General features: G+C 41.4%; 2 protein-coding genes and 1 long non-coding RNA gene across 4 annotated transcripts; 1 reads left to right on the top strand and 2 right to left on the bottom strand.

The window, feature by feature from the left end:
* Positions 1-1628: 1628 nt before the first annotated feature.
* Positions 1629-12981, bottom strand: pabpc1l (poly(A) binding protein, cytoplasmic 1-like). Of its 2 annotated transcripts, XM_041855795.2 has the most exons (17): positions 12622-12981; positions 11218-11411; positions 10727-10920; positions 10531-10646; positions 10207-10287; positions 6280-6419; positions 5978-6072; positions 4077-4217; positions 3893-3988; positions 3502-3750; positions 3263-3350; positions 2997-3116; positions 2775-2914; positions 2517-2625; positions 2251-2381; positions 2005-2077; positions 1629-1895 (listed from the first exon to the last, which is right to left on the bottom strand). In XM_041855795.2, exons 2-16 carry the CDS (start codon positions 11408-11410, stop codon positions 2018-2020), a joined length of 1953 nt encoding a protein of 650 aa, XP_041711729.1. In that variant the 5' UTR covers position 11411; positions 12622-12981; the 3' UTR covers positions 1629-1895; positions 2005-2017. The 2 variants fall into 2 exon arrangements, with proteins under 2 accessions (XP_041711729.1, XP_041711730.1); XM_041855796.2 differs by lacking the exon at positions 10207-10287 and having other exon boundaries at positions 12622-12980.
* Positions 6447-9615, top strand: LOC121545355. Its single transcript, XR_005996269.2, has 2 exons — positions 6447-7043; positions 7452-9615. It is a non-coding gene; the product is annotated as an uncharacterized LOC121545355 (long non-coding RNA).
* Positions 12982-14367: 1386 nt separating the features above from the next.
* On the bottom strand, positions 14368-18754 carry LOC121545354 (14-3-3 protein beta/alpha-2). Its single transcript, XM_041855798.2, has 6 exons — positions 18648-18754; positions 16736-17037; positions 16512-16635; positions 16132-16295; positions 15695-15790; positions 14368-15455 (listed from the first exon to the last, which is right to left on the bottom strand). Exons 2-6 carry the CDS (start codon positions 17027-17029, stop codon positions 15399-15401), a joined length of 735 nt encoding a protein of 244 aa, XP_041711732.1. The 5' UTR covers positions 17030-17037; positions 18648-18754; the 3' UTR covers positions 14368-15398.
* Positions 18755-21518: the final 2764 nt, after the last annotated feature.

A 21518-nucleotide genomic window follows, 5' to 3' on the forward strand; every position in this document is an offset into this window, starting at 1 on the left:
AATGCCCTGGCTGAGGGAAGGAGGTTCTCACCCAAGATTTGACGGTACATGGCCCCGTCCATCGTCCCTTTGATGCGGTGAAGTTGTCCTGTCCCCTTAGCAGAAAAACACCCCCAAAGCATAATGTTTCCACCTTCATGTTTGACGGTTGGGATGGTGTTCTTGGGGTCATAAGCAGCATTCCTCCTCCTCCAAACACGACGAGTTGAGTTGATGCCAAAGAGCTCGATTTTGGTCTCATCTGACCACAACACTTTCATCCAGTTCTCCTCTGAATCATTCAGATGTTCATTGGCAAACTTCAGACGGCCCTGTATATGTGCTTTCTTGAGCAGGGGGACCTTGCGGGCGCTGCAGGATTTCAGTCCTTCACGGCGTAGTGTTACCAATTGTTTTCTTGGTGACTATGGTCCCAGCTGCCTTGAGATCATTGACAAGATCCTCCAGTGTAGTTCTGGGCTGATTCCTCACCGTTCTCATGATCATTGCAACTCCACGAGGTGAGAACTTGCATGGAGCCCCAGGCCGAGGGAGATTGACAGTTATTTTGTGTTTCTTCCATTTGCAAATAATCGCACCAACTGTTGTCACCTTCTCACCAAGCTGCTTGGCGATGGTGTTGTAGCCCATTCCAGCCTTGTGTAGGTCTACAATCTTGTCCCTGACATCCTTGGAGAGCTCTTTGGTCTTGGCCATGGTGGGAAGTTTGGAATCTGATTGATTGCTTCTGTGGACAGGTGTCTTTTATACAGGTAACAAGCTGAGATTAGGAGCACTCCCTTTAAGAGTGTGCTCTAACCTCAGCTCATTACCTGTATAAAAGACACATGGGAGCCAGAAATCTTTCTGATTGAGAGGGGGTCAAATACTTATTTCCCTCATTAAAATGCAAATCAATTGAACATTTTTGACATGCGTTTTTCTGGATTTTTTTGTTGTTATTCTGTCTCTCACTGTTCAAATAAACCTACCATTAAAATTATAGACTGATCATTTCTTTGTCAGTGGGTAAACGTACAAAATCAGCAGGGGATCAAATACTTTTATCCCCTGTATGGTCTGAGAGATCAGAAGTTTAAGAAGCCCATTAAGGGGTCCCTTCTTTGTAAGAAAACAGATCCTGCGGTGAAACCTTATTACTTAGTAGTAGTCGGAGCTTAAAAAGTGTACCATAACACCAATTGTTTCTATACTGCACACCTAAAACTAGTAATAAACAATCTGCTCTGCAATGTTGTATTGTCCTTTACTCAAACACAGCAGAACATGCTTATTGTTTACATATAGCACATTTATTAAAATGGTGACTGACCAGTAATGTACTGTGTATTACTTTTGAATTCAGCATGAGCAGAGATGTTTCAATTGGTTATTTTGAATGTCTCCATCACTAACTGCATGGGGTTATTATTGGAACATCCAGACACTATTCCCTTCTCAACATGATCCCCCCCCTTGCCTCGAGCTTGTTTTCACCTCAGATCCCGTTGGTGTATTAGGCCATTATTACAGTACATCACAACCCTTTCCACTATATTCTATGGATTGGAACTGATCACTAATCTGTAACAGGAAGATTTAAGGAGATCTCCTTCCACAGATCCACAAAGCACATTTCACAACAAATGATAAGTGATATACAGGTTTAATGCACAAAAACACCAATACTTTATTTTCCTTTCCCATTTTCTTTTTTTTTTTTTAAACAAAAAGTAGAATAAACATAATCCCACTGCAAACAGCATGTATTTTTTTTTTTTTTTTTACATAGATATATATTTTAATCAAAAGTGCCATTTACAAAACCTTTTCTTCCTTTTTTTCCCCTTTTACATTTTTCTCTTTTTTTTGTTTGTTTTAACTTTTTCCTCCTTCAGCGATTCCTTTGCAGTGTCCTGGAACACAAGTAAAATCAAAATTCAGTAACAACTGCTTTAGTCACAAATGACAATAGTGTGGTCAATTTTGGCATAGTAACTACTGTTAAACTCCTTATAACCTAACCTGAAGGGGTTCTCTACTTAGGAGAGTTTTCCTTTGCCTGGTGGGCTTGCAGCACAGCTACCGCCTCATCCACCTGGAGAGAACAGTGAAGACAAAACACATGGGATTAGCACAATAACAACTATGACCATGATAACCCACCACCAAGAAACTCCCAGCAATCATAAATGGCTTCCAATTTTTGCATGTAAAATGTCTTTCTAGTCATTGATCTGAAAGGACAGAGTGAATGGAAGCTTGTCGTACCTTAGAGTGCAGGGACTCGGGTGACTCCAGCATGTGCAGAAGCTCAGAGTTGTCAATCTCCAGCAGCATCCCAGTGATTTTACCAGCCAGGTTGGGGTGAAAGCCATGGATCAGAGGGTACAATCGCTCACCTGCAAACCAAGGGAAAGAGAATGAGATTAGATTGAGGAGAGTGCCAGTGAGGCATCTCAACACCCTCCGATAGAGGATTCACTGCAGAACATCACAGATCATGAACACTCCCCAATACCATTCCAGATACATACCAAGCAGCTGTTTCTGCTCCATGAGGGGGGCTGCAGCCAGCATGGAGGCAGTGAGGGGTTCCTGGCCTCTGACATGCACCGCTGGCTCCATCATCTGCTGGGTAACAACCTTACAACACAGCAGGAGTAAAAGAACAGTTTAATGTAAAAAATAAAAATATAGGAAAAAAGAAAGAAACTACACAGAATATTAGATTCTGCAGCTATATTGCATTGCATTGTATTTCTTTGGGGAAAGGATGCAATTTAGGAGATTACCTGCTGCACTGCCATTGGTGCGGGCATAGTGATGACCTGCTGTAAGTTCCTCACCCCTGATGAGTACTTATACTGGGTGCCTCGGACCATACCACCAGACATGCCTGCACGACCTCCTGCTGTCTGTGTGCCAATGTTAGCTGGAGAGGGGGGTGTCCATTAGTTACTGTTCTCGCATTACAGCAACTATATGTTTTGAGTAAGCTTGTGTGTAGCCCTTACCCATCCTCTGTGTGTAGTTGATGATGCGTGGAGCCTGGGTGGAGGCCTGTCTGACGGTGCTGATGGGGGTGGAGGCGCGTCGGGGAACAGCAGACCTGACAAACTGGCCCGAGTAGGGTGCTGACAGCAAAACACATGCCATGTCAATAGGGCATCAAACACATTCTTGTAACAAATAAACATGTTAGAGTAGCAGTAATGCTATAATTCTTTTAGCTCCAGTATCTCATAAAAATATTTATATGGGAGTGCTGCCTCCAACTCACCCTGTGGTCTGGGTGGCTGTGCAGCCCATCGAGGAGACGTCCTCATGGTGCTCACAGGGTTGGGGTTGTAGAAGGTGCGACTTGGGGGCTACAAAAAAACAATTTCTTACAGATAAAAACGTCATCTTCCAGGGCCAGCCCTGTGATAAAAGACTAAAGGTAACATAGGCATTCTAATTTTGTCTATTCTAGCATGATGCATCTAGTGATTACCCCCTCCCGCCAACCGTACTACGGACCTGAGGCACAGCAGTCATGTAGTAGCCTGCCTGCTGGTAGGAGTCGATGACTGGGCCAGGCATGGTCCTCTGCATGTACTTGTTGGTGAGGATGGCCTTCCGCTCCTCCTTGCGCTGGGCCAGAGCCACGTACAGCGGCTTTGTGGCCACAATGCGGCCGTTCATCTCAGTCACCGCTTTGGTGGCCTCCTCAGGAGATGAGAAACAGACAAAGCCGAAGCCCTTGCTGTGGCCCCCGTCCGTCATCACCTAAGTGGAGGCAATGGTTACAGAAGACCATGTTAAGATGTTCAGAGATATTACACAGATCCAGACATACTTCTTTCAGCCTTTGTGATACATCATTGGATGGCAGAAATGACTACTCATGGAAAAGTATGGGTATTTCTACCTTGGCACTGGTGATGGTGCCATAAGGGGCAAACTCTTTCCTGAGTTTCTCGTCGTCTAACCCATCATCCAAGTTCTTGACGTACAAATTTACCCCCTGAATCAACACAAGAAAATACATTATATTAACTTACATTAAAGCTATTTTTCTTAATGCCACAGGTGTGTGCACTTCCCCACAGTACCTGATAGCGGTGGATGCGTTCCTGTTTGATCAGCTCAAACTTCCGTTTCAGCTCACCCTGTCGCTCCATCCTCTTCTGAGCACGGCCCACATACAGAACTCGGCCAGGAACGAGTTCTTTCCCATTCATCTCCTCAACTGCCTAAAAGAAGTCCATCAAATTCAACTCAAAAAGCCACATTTTAGATGTCATGTTCCCCATTTTCACAATATAATGACAGCCTGCTGGTTGACAAGGAGATGGCACATACAGTGGGGGGAAAAAAGTATTTAGTCAGCCACCAATTGTGCAAGTTCTCCCACTTAAAAACATGAGAGAGGCCTGTAATTTTCATCATAGGTACACGTCAACTATGACAGACAAATTGAGAGAAAAAAATCCAGAAAATCACATTGTAGGATTTTTAATGAATTTTATTTGCAAATTATGGTGGAAAATAAGTATTTGGTCACCTACAAACAAGCAAGATTTCTGGCTCTCACAGACCTGTAACTTCTTCTTTAAGAGGCTCCTCTGTCCTCCACTCGTTACCTGTATTAATGGCACCTGTTTGAACTTGTTATCAGTATAAAAGACACCTGTCCACAACCTCAAACAGTCACACTCCAAACTCCACTATGGCCAAGACCAAAGAGCTGTCAAAGGACACCAGAAACAAAATTGTAGACCTGCACCAGGCTGGGAAGACTGAATCTGCAATAGGTAAGCAGCTTGGTTTGAAGAAATCAACTGTGGGAGCAATTATTAGGAAATGGAAGACATACAAGACCACTGATAATCTCCCTCGATCTGGGGCTCCACGCAAGATCTCACCCCCGTGGGGTCAAAATGATCACAAGAACGGTGAGCAAAAATCCCAGAACCACATGGGGGGGACCTAGTGAATGACCTGCAGAGAGCTGGGACCAAAGTAACAAAGCCTACCATCAGTAACACACTACGCCGCCAGGGACTCAAATCCTGCAGTGCAAGACGTGTCCCCCTGCTTAAGCCAGTACATGTCCAGGCCCGTCTGAAGTTTGCTAGAGTGCATTTGGATGATCCAGAAGAGGATTGGGAGAATGTCATATGGTCAGATGAAACCAAAATATAACTTTTTGGTAAAAACTCAACTCGTCGTGTTTGGAGGACAAAGAATGCTGAGTTGCATCCAAAGAACACCATACCTACTGTGAAGCATGGGGGTGGAAACATCATGCTTTGGGGCTGTTTTTCTGCAAAGGGACCAGGACGACTGATCCGTGTAAAGGAAAGAATGAATGGGGCCATGTATCGTGAGATTTTGAGTGAAAACCTCCTTCCATCAGCAAGGGCATTGAAGATGAAACGTGGCTGGGTCTTTCAGCATGACAATGATCCCAAACACACCGCCCGGGCAACGAAGGAGTGGCTTCGTAAGAAGCATTTCAAGGTCCTGGAGTGGCCTAGCCAGTCTCCAGATCTCAACCCCATAGAAAATCTTTGGAGGGAGTTGAAAGTCCGTGTTGCCCAGCGACAGCCCCAAAACATCACTGCTCTTGAGGAGATCTGCATGGAGGAATGGGCCAAAATACCAGCAACAGTGTGTGAAAACCTTGTGAAGACTTACAGAAAACGTTTGACCTGTGTCATTGCCAACAAAGGGTATATAACAAAGTATTGAGAAACTTTTGTTATTGACCAAATACTTATTTTCCACCATAATTTGCAAATAAATTCATTAAAAATCCTACAATGTGATTTTCTGGATTTTTTTTTCTCATTTTGTCTGTCATAGTTGACGTGTACCTATGATGAAAATTACAGGCCTCTCTCATCTTTTTAAGTGGGAGAACTTGCACAATTGGTGGCTGACTAATTTTTTTCCCCCCCACTGTATGGGAGCAACTTCAGAGTATTCCCATTAAACCCCAAATACAAACCCTTTGTGCATCCTCGTGGTTTTCATAGTTTACAAAGCCAAATCCACGAGACCGGCCCCTTTCGTCCATCATCACCCGCACACTGAGGGTCCTGCCTGGGAGACCAAGAACAGACAAGGAGCCTAGATTTCATAAGCTTTCATGCTAATATACCCACTACATCTGATTGCATGGATGTTCTAGAATGATCATTTAAATCAAATAACTATAACATAAACCACCACTTTATACTAGTGCCCAAAGAAAGGGATATGAAGTCATGTCAAAGCTCGTCATATGTCCTACTTTCAGGATGTTCTTACCAAATGCAGAGAAGACATCCTGGAGTTTCTCATCGCTATAGTCTTCGCCAAAGTTCTTGATGTACACGTTGGTGAACTTCATGGCTTTGGCCCCAAACTCAGCCTGTCGCTCCTTATGGGACTTAAAGTGGCCAACAAAACTGAACACCACACCCGTCACCAAGGACAGTTGAGAGATAGAAATATAAAAACTACAATCAGTATTTTTTAGAAAACAGAGGATGTATATATGGGTGATTCTTTAACTATGGTACTTTTCTTGTCCCTGGATGAAATAATAAAAACTAAAAAACATTTCTTCTTTTTTGTTTTTGTCATACTTACTCCACCCTAAGGGGAACTTATAAAAAATGTATCATGGCTCAATCATTCTTTTTATTATATAATATGAGGCCTTTTATGCATGGTTTTTACTGTTTTCCCTCTGTCCCTAAGCCAGACTTTGTATCTTCAACCTCGCTTAATTCTAAATTAAATATTTAAATAATGTAGATTTCAAGTACAAATGATAAAATACCATTTATTTCAATTCTACATATTATATATTGTGATACATATTCACATTTTCCTATATTTTTCATAAATAGAACCCTTGTCCCTTGGGGTCACTGTCATTTCCACCACACTGTACAAAATAGAATCCTGGGATCAGTGTTTTAGGTTTGTATATTTAGTAACCATAGCAACAGAAACTCCACAGTGGAACACATGGCTGGATGAAATGGTGTCCTCTACAGGGGGTAATGAAAAGAAGAAAAATCAAGGTAAATATGAGTAAAACTGAGAGTATGTTTATTGGTCGTCATTTCCAAACAGCTCATATTTCACATGGACGTAAAAATAACTGGATACATTTAATTTAATAATGTGTAATTTGTGTATATTTAATGCTAACTCTAAAACTAATATTAGCAGGCTAACATAGCATGAGATTTTAGAGGGAAAGTGGGGAAATGTCATTTCCACCACAGTCATTTCCACCACGGTGTTCATTGTGGTGGTAAAGACAGGTTGTGGTGGAAATGACATTGTTCGTGCTAAACAGCAAATTATTTGGGCTATAATACTGATACTAAATTCAAAAACAGTTTTAACAATATTACAATATTGTTGGTAAATAAGAGAACAATAGATAAGTAGGTTTGACATGATGTCTTGGCTCTTTCTTTAAGATGGCAAGCAATACCACAGCACAGAGGTCAAGATCATACAGAGAAAGAATAAAATCAGATCCACTTAAATATGCAGAGTCCCTCAAGAAGGACAGAGAAAGATACCTGAAGAAAAAGCAACAAGGTGTTGTTAAATCTGTGACAGAAATGCCGAAAAGAGAACAACGAAAAATGAGAAGACAGTGGCGAATTTCTCAACGAAACAGACGTAGGAAATGGAAAATGGTCTCAGCAGTGAATAGTTTCATGGCACATACAACACCACCACCATCACCAGACAACATGAGTGTTAATGCAGAAGACATCCCTGAAACACCTCAGCTGTGTGAGCCTACACCAGAGAGAACTCCACAGAGGAAAAGAGGGAGAAAAAAGGTTGCGAAGGCAAAAGCAAAGGTGTACAGAGATCTTAATGACATTAAACAAAAGCTTGAGGATGCCCTCAGAAAAGTTGAAAAATACAAAAAAGAAGTAATCGACTGAAGAAGAACCTGGGGATCCTAGAGTCACCTAAAATGAAAACAAAGCAACAGATGCAGCAAGAAAGCAAGCAATTAAAGAAGACACTCCTATTCCATAACACCATTATGTCAGAAATAAGAAAAAAGTATCAGAATGTTGACAATCGTAAAGCTCGGCAACTGATCTCCAAACTTGTGGCTGGCAAGATCTAAAAAAAATACCGCCTGGTCACCATGGCCAAGAAGGAGTTTGGATTCTCTACAAAACTAATCAGGACAAACATGACAAGGGCCGACAAACTCAAATACACCCGCAAAACACAACGAAACAGAGTCAGCCAAGAAGTGAAGGAAAAGATAACAACGTTTTTAGAACGCGACGATAACAGTAGGGCCACTACTGGAAAGAAAGAGACAATTACAAAGATGATGTTCTTTTAGATTGTCTCTACAAGACCGGAGGAGATTTCTTGGCGAGTTCTCAGCTGCTTTTGTGCAGATCCCCATCCTTGCCAGTGTTTTGGTCTCAAAAAAGTCCACATACTGGGAGCACAGAACATGGAGACTGCATTGGGATCACCAAGTTCAAGCACACTTACCAGCACATCTCAACCCATCATAGACCTGCATGAGGGACTGATTGGAAGTTGGTGTGTGGTACGGTATGATGGGGATCCTTACCCTGGCATTATACAGGATGTGGACCCTGAGGGTTGTGCTCTGGTGAGAACCATGAGTCATATTGGTAAAAACAAGTTCTTCTGGCCTATGAGAGACGATGTTATTTGGTACCGGCCAGAAGATGTGATCAGGCTGGTCCCAGAGCCTCAACCAGTAACAAAGAGGCATGTGATGGTGGAGCCAACAGTTTGGAAAGAAATATGCTCTGTTCTTGACCATGAAACATAACTGAACCTCTGGCCCATATGCAAGTTTGACAGATACAGTATTTAGCAAATACAATGTCTATTTAGTCAGATTCAACTTGTTATTCCACATGATTACGTTTGACAGTACATGGATTTACGATATAACACACATGACAGTAATGTTTAAGTACAGAGTGTTTGCTCTGGTTCAGCATAGGCATATAAGTTTTCAATTTCAAAATATATTGCCTATTTTATCTGTTATTCAACTGGTTATATTAAGGTTATGTTAAGGTAATGATGACATAAAGGGTTTGCTCTAGTTTGTACTAGTTTGCTCTAGTTCAGCATGTAGAAAACAGTGAAGAAATGATTTGCTGATTTTTAACACAAATTCATGTTTTCATTTTTTGGATTGTTTTTAATTTAAAAATATTGGTGATATGTTTTTGTTCACAAATGCTGTTGCTTATTGATTTGCTCTGGTTCACCACATAGAGCAGTAGAAAAAAAATTTTTATTGGAAGTTGCCTATCTGTCATTTCCGCCACACACTGTCTCTTCCGCCACGCCATGTCATTTCCACCACAACACATATTTTAAAGTAAAACATATAAAAAACATACAATCAAACCAACTATATTCAGTGGTGTTGATAATTGTGCAGTTAGGGCTAAGATTTGTGTATACACTTTGAGAAATATATGATTTTGAGCTATGATAAGAAAATGAAATGTTCCATTGACCTAGTTTTAGGTGTTTTTTAGTGTAAACATTGTAAAATCTTTACAGTTACATTTCTGAAAAAAATAATAAATTACAAATTTGAACAGATATGTGTGTGCTATTTAATCAAATATATTTATAACAGAAGATATTTCATTATTTCCTCTTAAAAATACATGTTTTGTTATGTGATGGAAATGACCGTTTTCTTCGACTGTCAGATAAAAATGGCAAAAAATATATATTAGTAAATACAAATCATCACAGCCAACTTCAGGGAAGGTTTCCAGACAGATTGAGAAACCAACTGATACTAAAAAATTGTTTGTAGAAATGTTTTTATTTTCTGAAACTGTCTAGCTCAAAGAGTACCATAGTTGAAGAATTACCCATATACACAAAAGAACAAACTCAAACTGCTCCATAACCCAGAATATCAGAAGTGTGGAGACTTACTGATTTTCTCACCTTGATGAACACAGGTGCAAGATATGATACAAGTGGTTGATGTCTACCTTTAATTTTACATTAAGCACTACTGGTAATTATGTATAGGCAGCAGATTGTCATTCAGCATAAGCGTTTTCAATGCTTTATTTAGAAAGTCTTGCAAGTCTCAACTTTGTGGCCAACAGACCAAACATTATTCAAAGAAAAAAAAAAAAAAGGACAGGAACAACTGTCTACCATTTCCCTCACCTAATCGTGGACAACTGACATTTCCCCCCCAGGAAATGGGCTTTTGGGTCTGCAATGCCAGAGTCACTACCTGTCTCTAGCCTGAGCAAAGAACATGAAAATGTTATCTGCAAAAACGTGCAGCACTGTCTGAAAATGATACAACGTTGACCAAATCAATAGTCCCTCTTCCTCCCTAACCATTACAGATTTCCTTTACATTTTCCCCTACTTACATCTCATTAAATTCAAGGTGGTTTATAGATTGGTTGAAACGTTAAAAAAATTATAAAAGGTACCTTATGGATAGAATAAATAGCTCTTGGTAGGAATTTGTTCACTCACACTTTCCGGTCATTCAACAGCATTCCATTCATGGTATCAATGGCACGATTGGCTGCCTCTTGGGTCTCAAAGTGAACAAAGCCGTAGCCTTTGGAGCCATTCTCATCACACACAACCTGAAATTAAAAGTACATGTTGGAAATGAGGTACAGAGAAATTATGCCCTGACACTCAAAGACAAGAATGGAATGTCTACCTTGCAAGACAGAATATTCCCAAAGGCTGAGAATGTGTCATACAGGGCCTTGTTGTCAATGGACTCGTCCATGTTCTTGATAAAAATGTTTCCAACTCCTGACTTCCGTAGCCCTGGGTCGCGCTGAGACCACATTATTCTGATAGGCCGACCCTTGAGGACCTCATAGTTCATCGTATCCAGAGCACATTCCGCTGAAAAAATGACACGTATAAAGAGAAACACTGCATCAGACATCTGCTAATCACACACGCCCATGAATAAACTAATATAAGATTGCATTGGTGTAGTCATTGGAATATTAATCCATTAGCAGGATTATTCTTGACATCCACTTGATCAAAGCAAATAGCTACTTCAATGTAGTTGACCTTTGGAGTGGCTCTAACTAAGAGACAGAAAACTCTCTCATATGGTGTGAGTTACCATCAGCGTATCAATTTGTCCACGATTGATACAGAGTACAAATCTGATCACAAAAATAATATTACCATCAGCGGGCTGCTGGAAGTTGATGTAGGCGTATCCTAGGGACCTGCGAGTGATGACGTCACGGCAGACGCGGATGGATGTGATGGGCCCAGCAGGAGAGAACTTCTGGTAGAGCATGGCCTCTGTGACGTCAGGATGCAGGTCCCCTACGTACAGGGAGGCCAACGGGTATGATTGACCACTGCTGTTCATCCTGCAGACACAGAGATAGTGAAGATTATAGAGGGAGGGGGTGAAACTGGCAGACAACATAAAACCTAACTGACAGTACGTTTACATGCACAGTAATAATTCAATATTAAATTGATTATGGCAGTAAGCAGATTATGCAATCGTCATGTAAACATCTTACATTGCTTATCTTAAATCAGCGTAAGGTCAAAATCGAACACAATTAAAACACCTGGTTTTCATTGACTTCAGTATTATATGATGTTGCCAAATCCCTGACAGATTTAGGCTAGCTAGGTTCTGACCTTTGGGACTTGAGACACGGTCTGTTTGTGGTGTTTTTCATATAAGTGATGTGTTTTCATATAAGCCCTTGGGCTTCCAACCACACCTGCACACTTTATTTATTTTGTATCTGTATTGTTGTCTATCACTTGTTTTCTTTGGCGCAAATAAATAAAAACTTGGGGGTGGTTGCGAGGGGAGGTGTCACCTGGGACACATAATGAAATTGACCAGTTGAGGATCAGGATGGCCAATCAAAACGTTTTTAGGAAAACGAAGTTCTGTCTGAAATGGTTGTGGGGTCTATACTAACGCCTGACCTTCCATAAAAACATAACTATTGTTACACAACAATGTCTGAACCTCACGATGACGATCACCAAAGTCTACTTTAGCTATTTAGCATTACAGTATGAGTATTTCTGCTGTCACATGGCCACCACTGGGAGTGTAAAGGTTTGGCATGGATTCTCCAGTTTGCTAAATTAGCGACCTCCTATTAACTTAGCTAGCTAGAGGGCAGTAAATGTTAATTATCTTAAAACACAAGTAAACCTAAAAGATTGGTTTGATACAACATGTGTACTGTCCATCCTTGACTCATCGCTAACTAACATTAAAAGTTAGCTAACTTAGCCAGTTAGCTGCTGAAAGTTAGCAAACTAACGTTATTTCGTGGTTGAAACAGACTGCTGAGTTGTAGAAGGCAGTTAGTTAACGTTAATTAGTATAAACCATCAAAGAGTTCGGTCATTTGTTTGAAACCCAATGTGTTTGCTAACTTACAATGCCAGCTACTGTAGCTACTAGCTAGCTAACATTAAGGTCACTAGCCAAGAAGTTAGTGATTGCCAATCAAAGCCAGCATCACTAAGGTTAATGGAAATCAAAATAAATTGCAGTAAAAAGGCATTTATACATATATATATTATTGTAGAATGTCTTACCTTATTGAATTGGCCAAGGTGGAAACACAGCTCAAATTCTTTAATTTAAAAATGTCTGGCCTAAAACTTTGAAAAAAGTTTTTGTTTTAATTTGATTACAGCCGTGAAACACCTGCCTTTTCACTCCGCGACCATGAATATTCTTCAATGACCTATTTATAAACTATGATGACGACGCGGTCCGACTAATCCTCCGCGTGAAAAAGTAGTCCATATACATTGAAAAGCTACAATCTGGGATTCGAAAAACAACAAAAATTAGTCCCGCCACTTGATTATTATTAGTATATGTCTAGGCTAGTGAAATTGACCACTGTTAATCTGCACTTTGCAAAGACCAAACATTCGTTTAAACAATTAAATGAAAAGCTAAAACCAATGATGTTAACAGTTTATATTCAGGAACTGCCAAAATAAAAATAAACACTTGAGAAAATGAGGGATACAAGTCTATTAAAAGCAGGTGCTTCCACACAGCTGTGGTTCCTAGTTAATTCATCAATTAACATCCCATAATGCTTAGGGTCATGTATAAAAATGCCCAATTGCCCATTATTTTGGCAACCATGGAGATCTCAGTGACTTTGAAAGGGGTCTCAACATGGGCAGGGAGATTCTGGAGTGGCTCCTGAGACAGCATTTTCCATCAACAATACACCAAATGATGAAATTATATGGGTGTCACATCCCTCCATGATGGAATTCCTCATGGAAGAATGGTGTCACCATAGAGATCTATGGGTGTCACATCCCTCCAATAGATTTCCAGACACTTGTAGAATGTACGCCAAGGCGAATTAAAGTTGTTCTGGCGGCTCAACGCCCAATTAAGATACTATGTTGGTGTTTCCTTTATTTTGGCAGTTACCTGTACTTCATTGGCAAAAAAACAGAACACTTTGCTTGAGTGTGGCGTTGCCCTGACCGACTACACATTTTGATTTACATCTTCATTCTTTAATTTGGGAATTGTACAATAATGTACTTTGTAAATATTGTTAAAATAAACATATTACACCTGTTATCTTAAACAACTTTTTCACTTTGACAGTTTCCTAAACATGTAAGTGAAACTAGGACGGTTTTTAAGACACAAATCTAAAAGAATTCACTGAATAATACTGGTCAGTAAAAACAAAGCAAGATAGGCTCTGTTCCACATTCACCAACTGCCTTTTTATATATTCAGATAGAGGATTCTCACTCAGTATGTGGTGCATCTTTAAGAAAACAGACTGACATGTAGTCGTGTCTTACTCTATGTGGGGTTTAATCGGTGTGTATGGTATTGTGACACTGCTTCTTACTTGGGTTGTGGTATGGGTTGGGTCTCCAATCTGCTGCTTCACAATGGCTGTGTTTGAGAGGATCAAAACCGTAATGTATTATGAGTAAACTGATCTACAAATAACGGTAACATTGATGATGCAAGGTTCTTCGTAGATCAGTCAGTCGGCAGTCGCCTGCACTGTTGAACAAGCCCAATAAGTTGGACAGAAAATGCTTCAGAGGCTCATGTTCAAAGCAGTAAAGTTCAGGGGCATGCAAGCAGAAGTATGACATCATACCATTACCTTATAAACCTTGATTCATACTTTTTAGATTCTAAAAAATGAGAATAGAAAAAAAGACTCTTGGTCTAAGCTTAATTTGAACTTTTTGGCAGTCTGAAATGAGAGACATGAATTGTCTTCCATTTGAAGTGTCCATAAGAGACCGTAGGAGAGAAACCCAGGCACAGAAACATTGGAGAAAACTGCTTTAAGAGGAATATTTTGCAAGCAGGGTTGATACAGTGTGATAAGACATTTTCAATTAACGTCGAAAAAAGGTTGTTACTTTAGGTTTTACAGAAAGATGATAGTCAATCTTGCAAAATACAAGGTACATTTAAGCACATACAATTTTCATTGTACCTAGTTCAAGTTGCGCTTGATCTTGAACAGTGAGTTACACCACTAGGACAATAATCCACACTTTGTTCAAAAAGAGGTCTGCCTTTCAGAAAGCCTAATATAATTCTGGTGGAATGTCTTATGATGGAGGAAATCTAACATGGCGAACTAAGGCGTCCCTTAATCAAACCTTTAAATGGTGAAATTGTGATCATGATTAGAGCGAAACGCCCTGATGCCAGTGTCACAATACAGCCTGCCTCCTTTCTGTATGAGCCGACAGCAGAATTGCACTGTTAGTTAAATACAGGATTGTACTGCGTGTCTGAACTTCAAAAGCAAGCAATAGTGGCGTGGGGAATTTTTTTTAACACTTAGCATCACAGTGTTAGGTGAAAATTAACTGCCAGTTTAATAACCATACGATAAAAACGTCAAATACCATGACGAATCACAAAAAAAAAAATGACCGTAACAAAAAAAAAAAAGGATGAAAAATGCTCAACCAGCTAGGTGGGACAAAGAAATGAAGGATGATTAGAATTCACAACCCCCCGGCCCCCAACACAAACAGTCATACACACACGCGCACACACACACACACATACGATCTAGCACACACACACAAACAAAACCAAACAAAAACATGGACTCGGTACTCAATACAACCACATTATTTTCACAAACAAAATGACAACCTGCTAACAACTGAACATTACCCTGTCGCCTCACAGTGACCTGAGAGGGGTAAACTAGTTGGTCAGGAACAATTCAGGCTGCTTGTCATACAGAAGGGGGATGGGCTGATGGAGTGGAGGGGGGATGTTTATAAGCGGTTTGTGTTTAAGATAAGAGTGTAGGTGGATTAACAGTGCAACTCCATTAGTTTTCCCCTTCTCCGGTCTCTCCCTCGTCTCCCTGGTTTTCCGATGTCCACAGCTGCAAAGAGAGGTGAAGATTTGTTACATTTTATTCCCCAAATTGCATTTGGTACTTTCCACGTTAGAATTAACGAGAAAAAAACACCATGCCATAGCAATTTACAAAACATATGCATAACTGGAAGCATCAATGAAATGGCTATTGAAGAAATGACAACACAAGAGGGAGATGTGTTAAGCCATTTAATATTTACACAAAACATTTGATTACATAAATAGGAGACAAACAGAACTTACAGTCAGGTTGTCCCTTAGTAGTTGCATGATCAAGGTGCTGTCTTTGTAGGAATCCTCGTTTAAGGTGTCGAGTTCAGCGATGGCTTCATCAAATGCCTGTAAAGAGTAAATTACACTAGAATGCAAAACTGCCACCAGCTATTCCAGTACACAGCTATTCCTTGACTATACAAATGTATACGCTGTCACTCCAATCATTTTGGTTAAATGGTGGCATTTTGGTTAAATAGTGGCATGCTGAAATAACTGTAGCAGGGGCACCATTTTAAATCCAATTAGATTTTTTGCTAACTGAGCCAAATGCCTTCATTCAGAAACTGGCAAGATAAGACATGCTACAATGGCTCTGCATTCTTTGAGTGAAGCTCTGTGCTATTGATCGTCTTGGGGGTGAAAGATGAGGATGCATGACTTGGCACTTGAAGTCGCTCTCTCACCGTTTTGGCCAGGGTACAGGCCTTCTCTGGGTTGTTGAGGATTTCATAGAAGAACACAGAGAAGTTGAGGGCCAGGCCGAGCCTGATGGGGTGTGTGGGCTGCATCTCCTTCTTGCTGATGTCGAAAGCATCCTGGTACGCCTGCTGGGAGTTATCCACTGTGGCTTTAAAAGGGAACAAGGGAGAGGATGAGTTTGAGCAATGCTATGAATCCAACATGCACTTAGTGTGCGGCAGTGCATTTCATCACTTCTTTAGGGAATATTTTAACATATTCCTCTATGCACACATCTGATCCATTAGGAGTTTCACGAGTCATGACAATGTGATTTGGTGCATTGTCCCATTTTATATAATTCTAAATAAACTTGTTTACTTACTCTTCTTTGCGTCTCCAGCTGCTACCTCAGACAGGTATCTATAATAATCGCCTTTCATTTTCAGGTAGAAAACCTTGCTCTCAGCTGCAGTCGCATTGGCAATGAGGTACTTGTCAAGAAGTCCCTGAAAGATACATAATTTTGGGGGGGAAATCAGCATATCTGCCTAGAGAGAAATGTAAAAATGTCCCTTTCACAGGGTAGACCACAACAGTTCTTCTTACCAGCACGTCATTGCAGATGTCCTGCAGCTCGGTCTCAATCTTCTCCCGGTACTCCTTGGCCATGGCCTGCTTCTTCTCGTTGCCCTCTGTCTTCTGCTCGATGCTGGAGATGACGCGCCAGGATGAGCGGCGTGCCCCCACCACGTTCTTGTAGGCCACTGACAGCAGGTTGCGCTCCTCGTTGGAGAGTTCCCCGCCCTGCTCCGTCACAGACTTCATGGCCCCGGCCATGTCATCATAGCGCTCTGCCTGCTCAGCGAGCTTAGCCTTTTGTACCAGGTCGTTCTTGTCCATTTTTCAGTCTGTGTGAGAGAGAAACAGTCAGGTGGGCCCTTTTCTCCTTGTCTTATGTCTGTGCAGATGAAGGAAAGGACTATTGAGATTAGATATGCCTTTGGCACCCTACATATGACTGGTCAATTACAGCATTTATTAAAACTGCTGAGAGGAGACACCTGCAAGAGGGCAGTAGGTTAATCTGACTGATTACTGTTCATGTTCCTTCTTGGTTAGATTAGGCCATTCTTATAAATTCATGGCTAGGGGAGTCTTATATCGCCTACTTTCATACTACCCTTTGAGCCATGATTATGAAATGTACTATGAATTCAAATACGAATGCAATTGAATGTAGCTCGCACTACTAGCTAAAACAGGAAGGTAGCCTAACGGTTAGAAGCGTTTGCCAAGTAACCGAAAGGTCGCTGGTACGAATACAACCCTAATTTGCTCCAGGGGCGCCTTACTACTATGGCTGCACCTATCCGGTGTGTGTGACAATTTTTTTTAAATATATATATATATTTCTTTTTTTTTTTTTTTACACTCGGCCTTTACTGGTGCATAGCCGCTGTTGTACGAGTCCGGATACCATACAACTTCGTCATGGTGGTGTGTTCCTGAAAATGTGTTCTCGCAAGTAAACTCTTCTAGTACAGTACATTGTGGCAGCAATGCGTGGGGCCACCTAGCTACATGTCGTCGAGTTAGATAGCTAGTTACTCCAGCTAGACAATTTTGACAGAACCAATCGACCTTTCGATATCTCTTCACCCACCCCTGCCCCGTTTCAAATCAATAAATATTAGCTAGTCTCAATAGCTAACTATTGGTTTGCTATCTGACGTTTTAGTTATTACTAGACAAATTAATAAATTATTTAAAAGGTGTCTGAATGGCGGAGCATTGCCCAGTTAGCTATCTAACGACGTTGCGGTAAGACGCTTGATGATGTAGCTAACGCTACGGCATTTCTCAAACGGCCTAACGTTGGTTACCATTATTGTTAAACGAAACGATATCATTTAACGTAGCAGGCTAACAAATAATTATTGTATTCTTATAGATTTAGCGTTGCCAAAAATCTACACAATATCCAGCTTACGTTGCGGTTCAGATTGTGACATTATTACCTAGCCGCAAAGGCCTGTGCTCAGCCTGCTAGCTAGTAGGGATGCTAGTCGACAGATCTCCAGCTAGTGTAGCAGCTAAGCACATCAGAAGAGTGGAGGATCTGTCAAATAATGGCTAGCGGGAAAGTAGTTAGCTAGCTGGAAAATACGATGTTCGCTGGTTATCGACTTCTCGTATGTCCATTTAAATAGGGACCAGTCAATGGTTATGTTGTACTACGATGTAACGTTATCCAGCTTCTAGCGAGTAGCTAACGATTATTTTCAGTCGCGTACATGGCCTAGGTCAGCAAGCTTACAAGAACAAAGTGTCATGATTGCTAGTTAGCAAGTTCTTTTTCAGCCCACTTCAGAGGAGCGCTGTCTGATTTAGCGAGCTAGCATGATGGCTAACGGATATAATTACACCGAAACGAATATACTGTGTAATATTGAACACAATAAATAAAGACCTAAGACATAAATGCACTTTCATCGGGTCCCCGATTATACAAACTCACAATATTTACGGCTCTAATTCCTGCTTTTTTCTCTGAAAGATGCAGCCTCCGTCCTCCGTCTCGCTCTTAGAATCGTTCAGGGCAGTACCACTTCCGCTACATTTACACTTCTGTTTCCTCTAGCTAGCTAGCTACATGTGAACCCGAGACTTCAAGCTTTGACAGACATTACATCTATTGGTTTTAATCGTGTTTATTCAGCTACCTACTATGCTTTATTATCAAAGCACTCAATGGGAGAGACTCAACCTCTTATTTAAACCAGGACAGTGCAGTGTGTTATGGCTAGCAAGAGGAAGAGTTGTACACATCTCTTCAATGTAGCACTGAATTCAATGCATGTTGGACCCTCCCTATGGATGCACCTGAACATTTGAAGCAGTTATACTTCCCTATGACTAATAGTTGAAGGACAAATCTCATCACAGCTTTGAAATATTATTGAAAAACAAATGCACTAGCAATTGGCCAGTGTTTTAAGATGTACCATTGCCAGGTGTGTACTTGCTCTATAGATGGGCTTGCACACTCCTACATAAATACTGTACTCTACTCATTGCAATGTATGTGCAATTGACATTCAGGGCATTTTACAGTGGAGTATGTTGAGCCTGTATGCGTCAACATGACTCAAAGCTAAATAGACATGCATTGGAATGTGGATGAGCAGAGTGGCGAACAGTGTTCAGTATCTTACAATGACTTCCTTTCAAATAATACAGTTGACTCATACATGTACATTACAAGTGCAGTGCTGTTCATCAGTCATTTTGCTTGCTCTGGTTTTGTGCATGCCCCAAGTTATTGCATGATCAGGGGTCCAATGTAGAACAGTTTAGCACTTGGTGAAGAAGGTACGACAGCCTGAAGAAATTTGTCCTGTCCCCAAGGGCCCTCACAGTGTTCTAGAGGAGCACTGTCGAGAGCATACTGTCGGCTGCATCGCACCCTGGTACGGCAACTCCACCGCAGCTGACCGCAAGGCTCTACAGAGGGTGGTACGCTCAGCCGAACGCACCATTGGGTGCACACTGCCTGCCCTCCAGGACACCTACAACACCAGGTGTCGCAGGAAGGCCAAGAAGATCATCAGGAACCCCAGCCATCCGAGCCACCGACTGTTCTCCCCGCTTCCATCACTCAGGCGCGGGCAGTATAGGAGCATCATGGCAAAAACTGAAAGACAAGCCAATATCTTATACACCCAGACCATCAGGCTACTGAATAGCCACCACTAGTCTGCTACCTTCTCCCCCTGTCCCCCTCCTGCACCCCTGTAACCCTCCCCACCCCTTGCTGCTCCCCCTATTGACACCCCCCCCCTTTCCCCCCCTCCCACCTCAACAGACATTTACTCTGCCCCCACCCAATGGACATTTAGTCAGCTACCTGCTCTCTCCCCCCGGACTTGACCTGCACTGTTGGAGCTCAAAACGCAAGATTTTCACTGTACCCTGCAACCCTGTGCATGTGACTAATAAACTCTCTCTAGTGTCCAACTTCCATTCATATACAGTGGCTATCATAAGTATTCACCCCCCTTGGATTTCTTCACATTTTATTGTGTTACAAAGTGTGATTAAAATTGATTTAATTGTAATTTTTCTTTTCAAAATTCTTCAAGCTCTGTCAAGGTGTTGGGGATCATGGCTAGACAGAAATGTTCAAGTCTTGCCATATATTTTCAAGCAGATTTAATACAAAACTGTAACTTGGCCACTCAGGAACATTCACTGTCTTCTTGGTAAGAAACTCCAGTGTAGATTTGGCATTTTGTTGTAGGTAGGTTATTGTCCTGCTGAAATCTAGGATTTTGCCAGTGCTTAGGTCCATCCCGTTTCTTTTTATCCTGAAAAACTCCCCAGTCTTTGCCGATGTCAAGCACACCCATACCATGATGCAGCCACCACCATGCTTGAAAATAAGGAGGCAGTTACGGAGTGATGTGTTGGATTTGCCCCAACATAAGACTTTGCATTAAGGCCAAAAAGTGTATTACTTCGCCGTGTTTTTTCCCCTTAGTATTACTTTAGTGCTTTGTTGCATACAGGATGCATGCATACATGATGCAATGCTCTGTCATTTAGGTCATTGGAGTAGCTGTTTTAAAATAGCTGTTTTAAAATCACCAGTGGCCTCATGGTGACATCCCTCAGCAGTTTCTTTCCTGTCCTTCAGTTCAGAAGGATGACTATCTTTGATTTGTCTGGGTGGTTTAGTACATCACCCACAGCATAATTATTAACTTGACCATGCTTAGATATTCAATGTCTGATTTGTTATTGTTACCCATATACCAATTACTGCCCTTCTTCATGTGGCATTTGAAAATAACGAGCCTAAAGGTACCAATATGGCAGAGGCTTCCTTCGGGAGTTCGAGCCCAATTGGCTCTCTGTCGTCGGAAGATCATGACTTCGATCCGTCAGCCGAGGTGCTAGTTCGTGAATATGACGACGAGAGGACTTTGGAGGAGGAAAATTCATTTGAGGACTTTGGAGGAGGAAAATTCATTTGAGGGCAAGAAAAACTCAAACTCAGAGATAGCCGATCTAGAGAAGCATGTGACAGACCAATTCCTCACGAGGCTTCTTCTCTGCAAAAAACACTCAGATAGCCGATCTAGAGAAGCATGTGACAGACCAATTCCTCACGAGGCTTCTTCTCTGCAAAAAACACTCAAACTGGACAGTTTTTTCACCATCTCTTCATTCAAAGACTCAATCATGGACACTCTAACTGACAGTTGTGGCTGCGTTGCGTGATGTATTGTTGTCTCTACCTTCTTGCCTTTGTGCTGTTATCTGTTCCCAATAATGTTTGTACCATGTTTTGTGCTGCTACCATGCTATGTTGTTGTCTTAGGTCTCT

This window comes from Coregonus clupeaformis, chromosome 30 (genome assembly GCF_020615455.1).
Source record: "Coregonus clupeaformis isolate EN_2021a chromosome 30, ASM2061545v1, whole genome shotgun sequence".
Lineage (NCBI taxonomy): Eukaryota > Metazoa > Chordata > Actinopteri > Salmoniformes > Salmonidae > Coregonus > Coregonus clupeaformis.

What these genes read in the sequence shown, in the direction of transcription:
- pabpc1l (XM_041855795.2), bottom strand. Translation starts at nt 11,410, where the DNA reads ATGAACAGCAGTGGTCAATCATACCCGTTGGCCTCCCTGTACGTAGGG. An exon ending in GGAATATTCTGTCTTGCAAG is followed by an intron (nt 10,647 to 10,726) that starts GTAGACATTCCA and finishes TTTTAATTTCAG; the next exon opens with GTTGTGTGTGATGAGAATGG. An exon ending in GGAGCAGAAACAGCTGCTTG is followed by an intron (nt 2,382 to 2,516) that starts GTATGTATCTGG and finishes CTTGGTTTGCAG; the next exon opens with GTGAGCGATTGTACCCTCTG.
- LOC121545354 (XM_041855798.2), bottom strand. Translation starts at nt 17,029, where the DNA reads ATGGACAAGAACGACCTGGTACAAAAGGCTAAGCTCGCTGAGCAGGCA. An exon ending in AGCTGGAGACGCAAAGAAGA is followed by an intron (nt 16,296 to 16,511) that starts GTAAGTAAACAA and finishes TCCCTTTTAAAG; the next exon opens with CCACAGTGGATAACTCCCAG. An exon ending in TACTAAGGGACAACCTGACT is followed by an intron (nt 15,456 to 15,694) that starts GTAAGTTCTGTT and finishes CTCTCTTTGCAG; the next exon opens with CTGTGGACATCGGAAAACCA.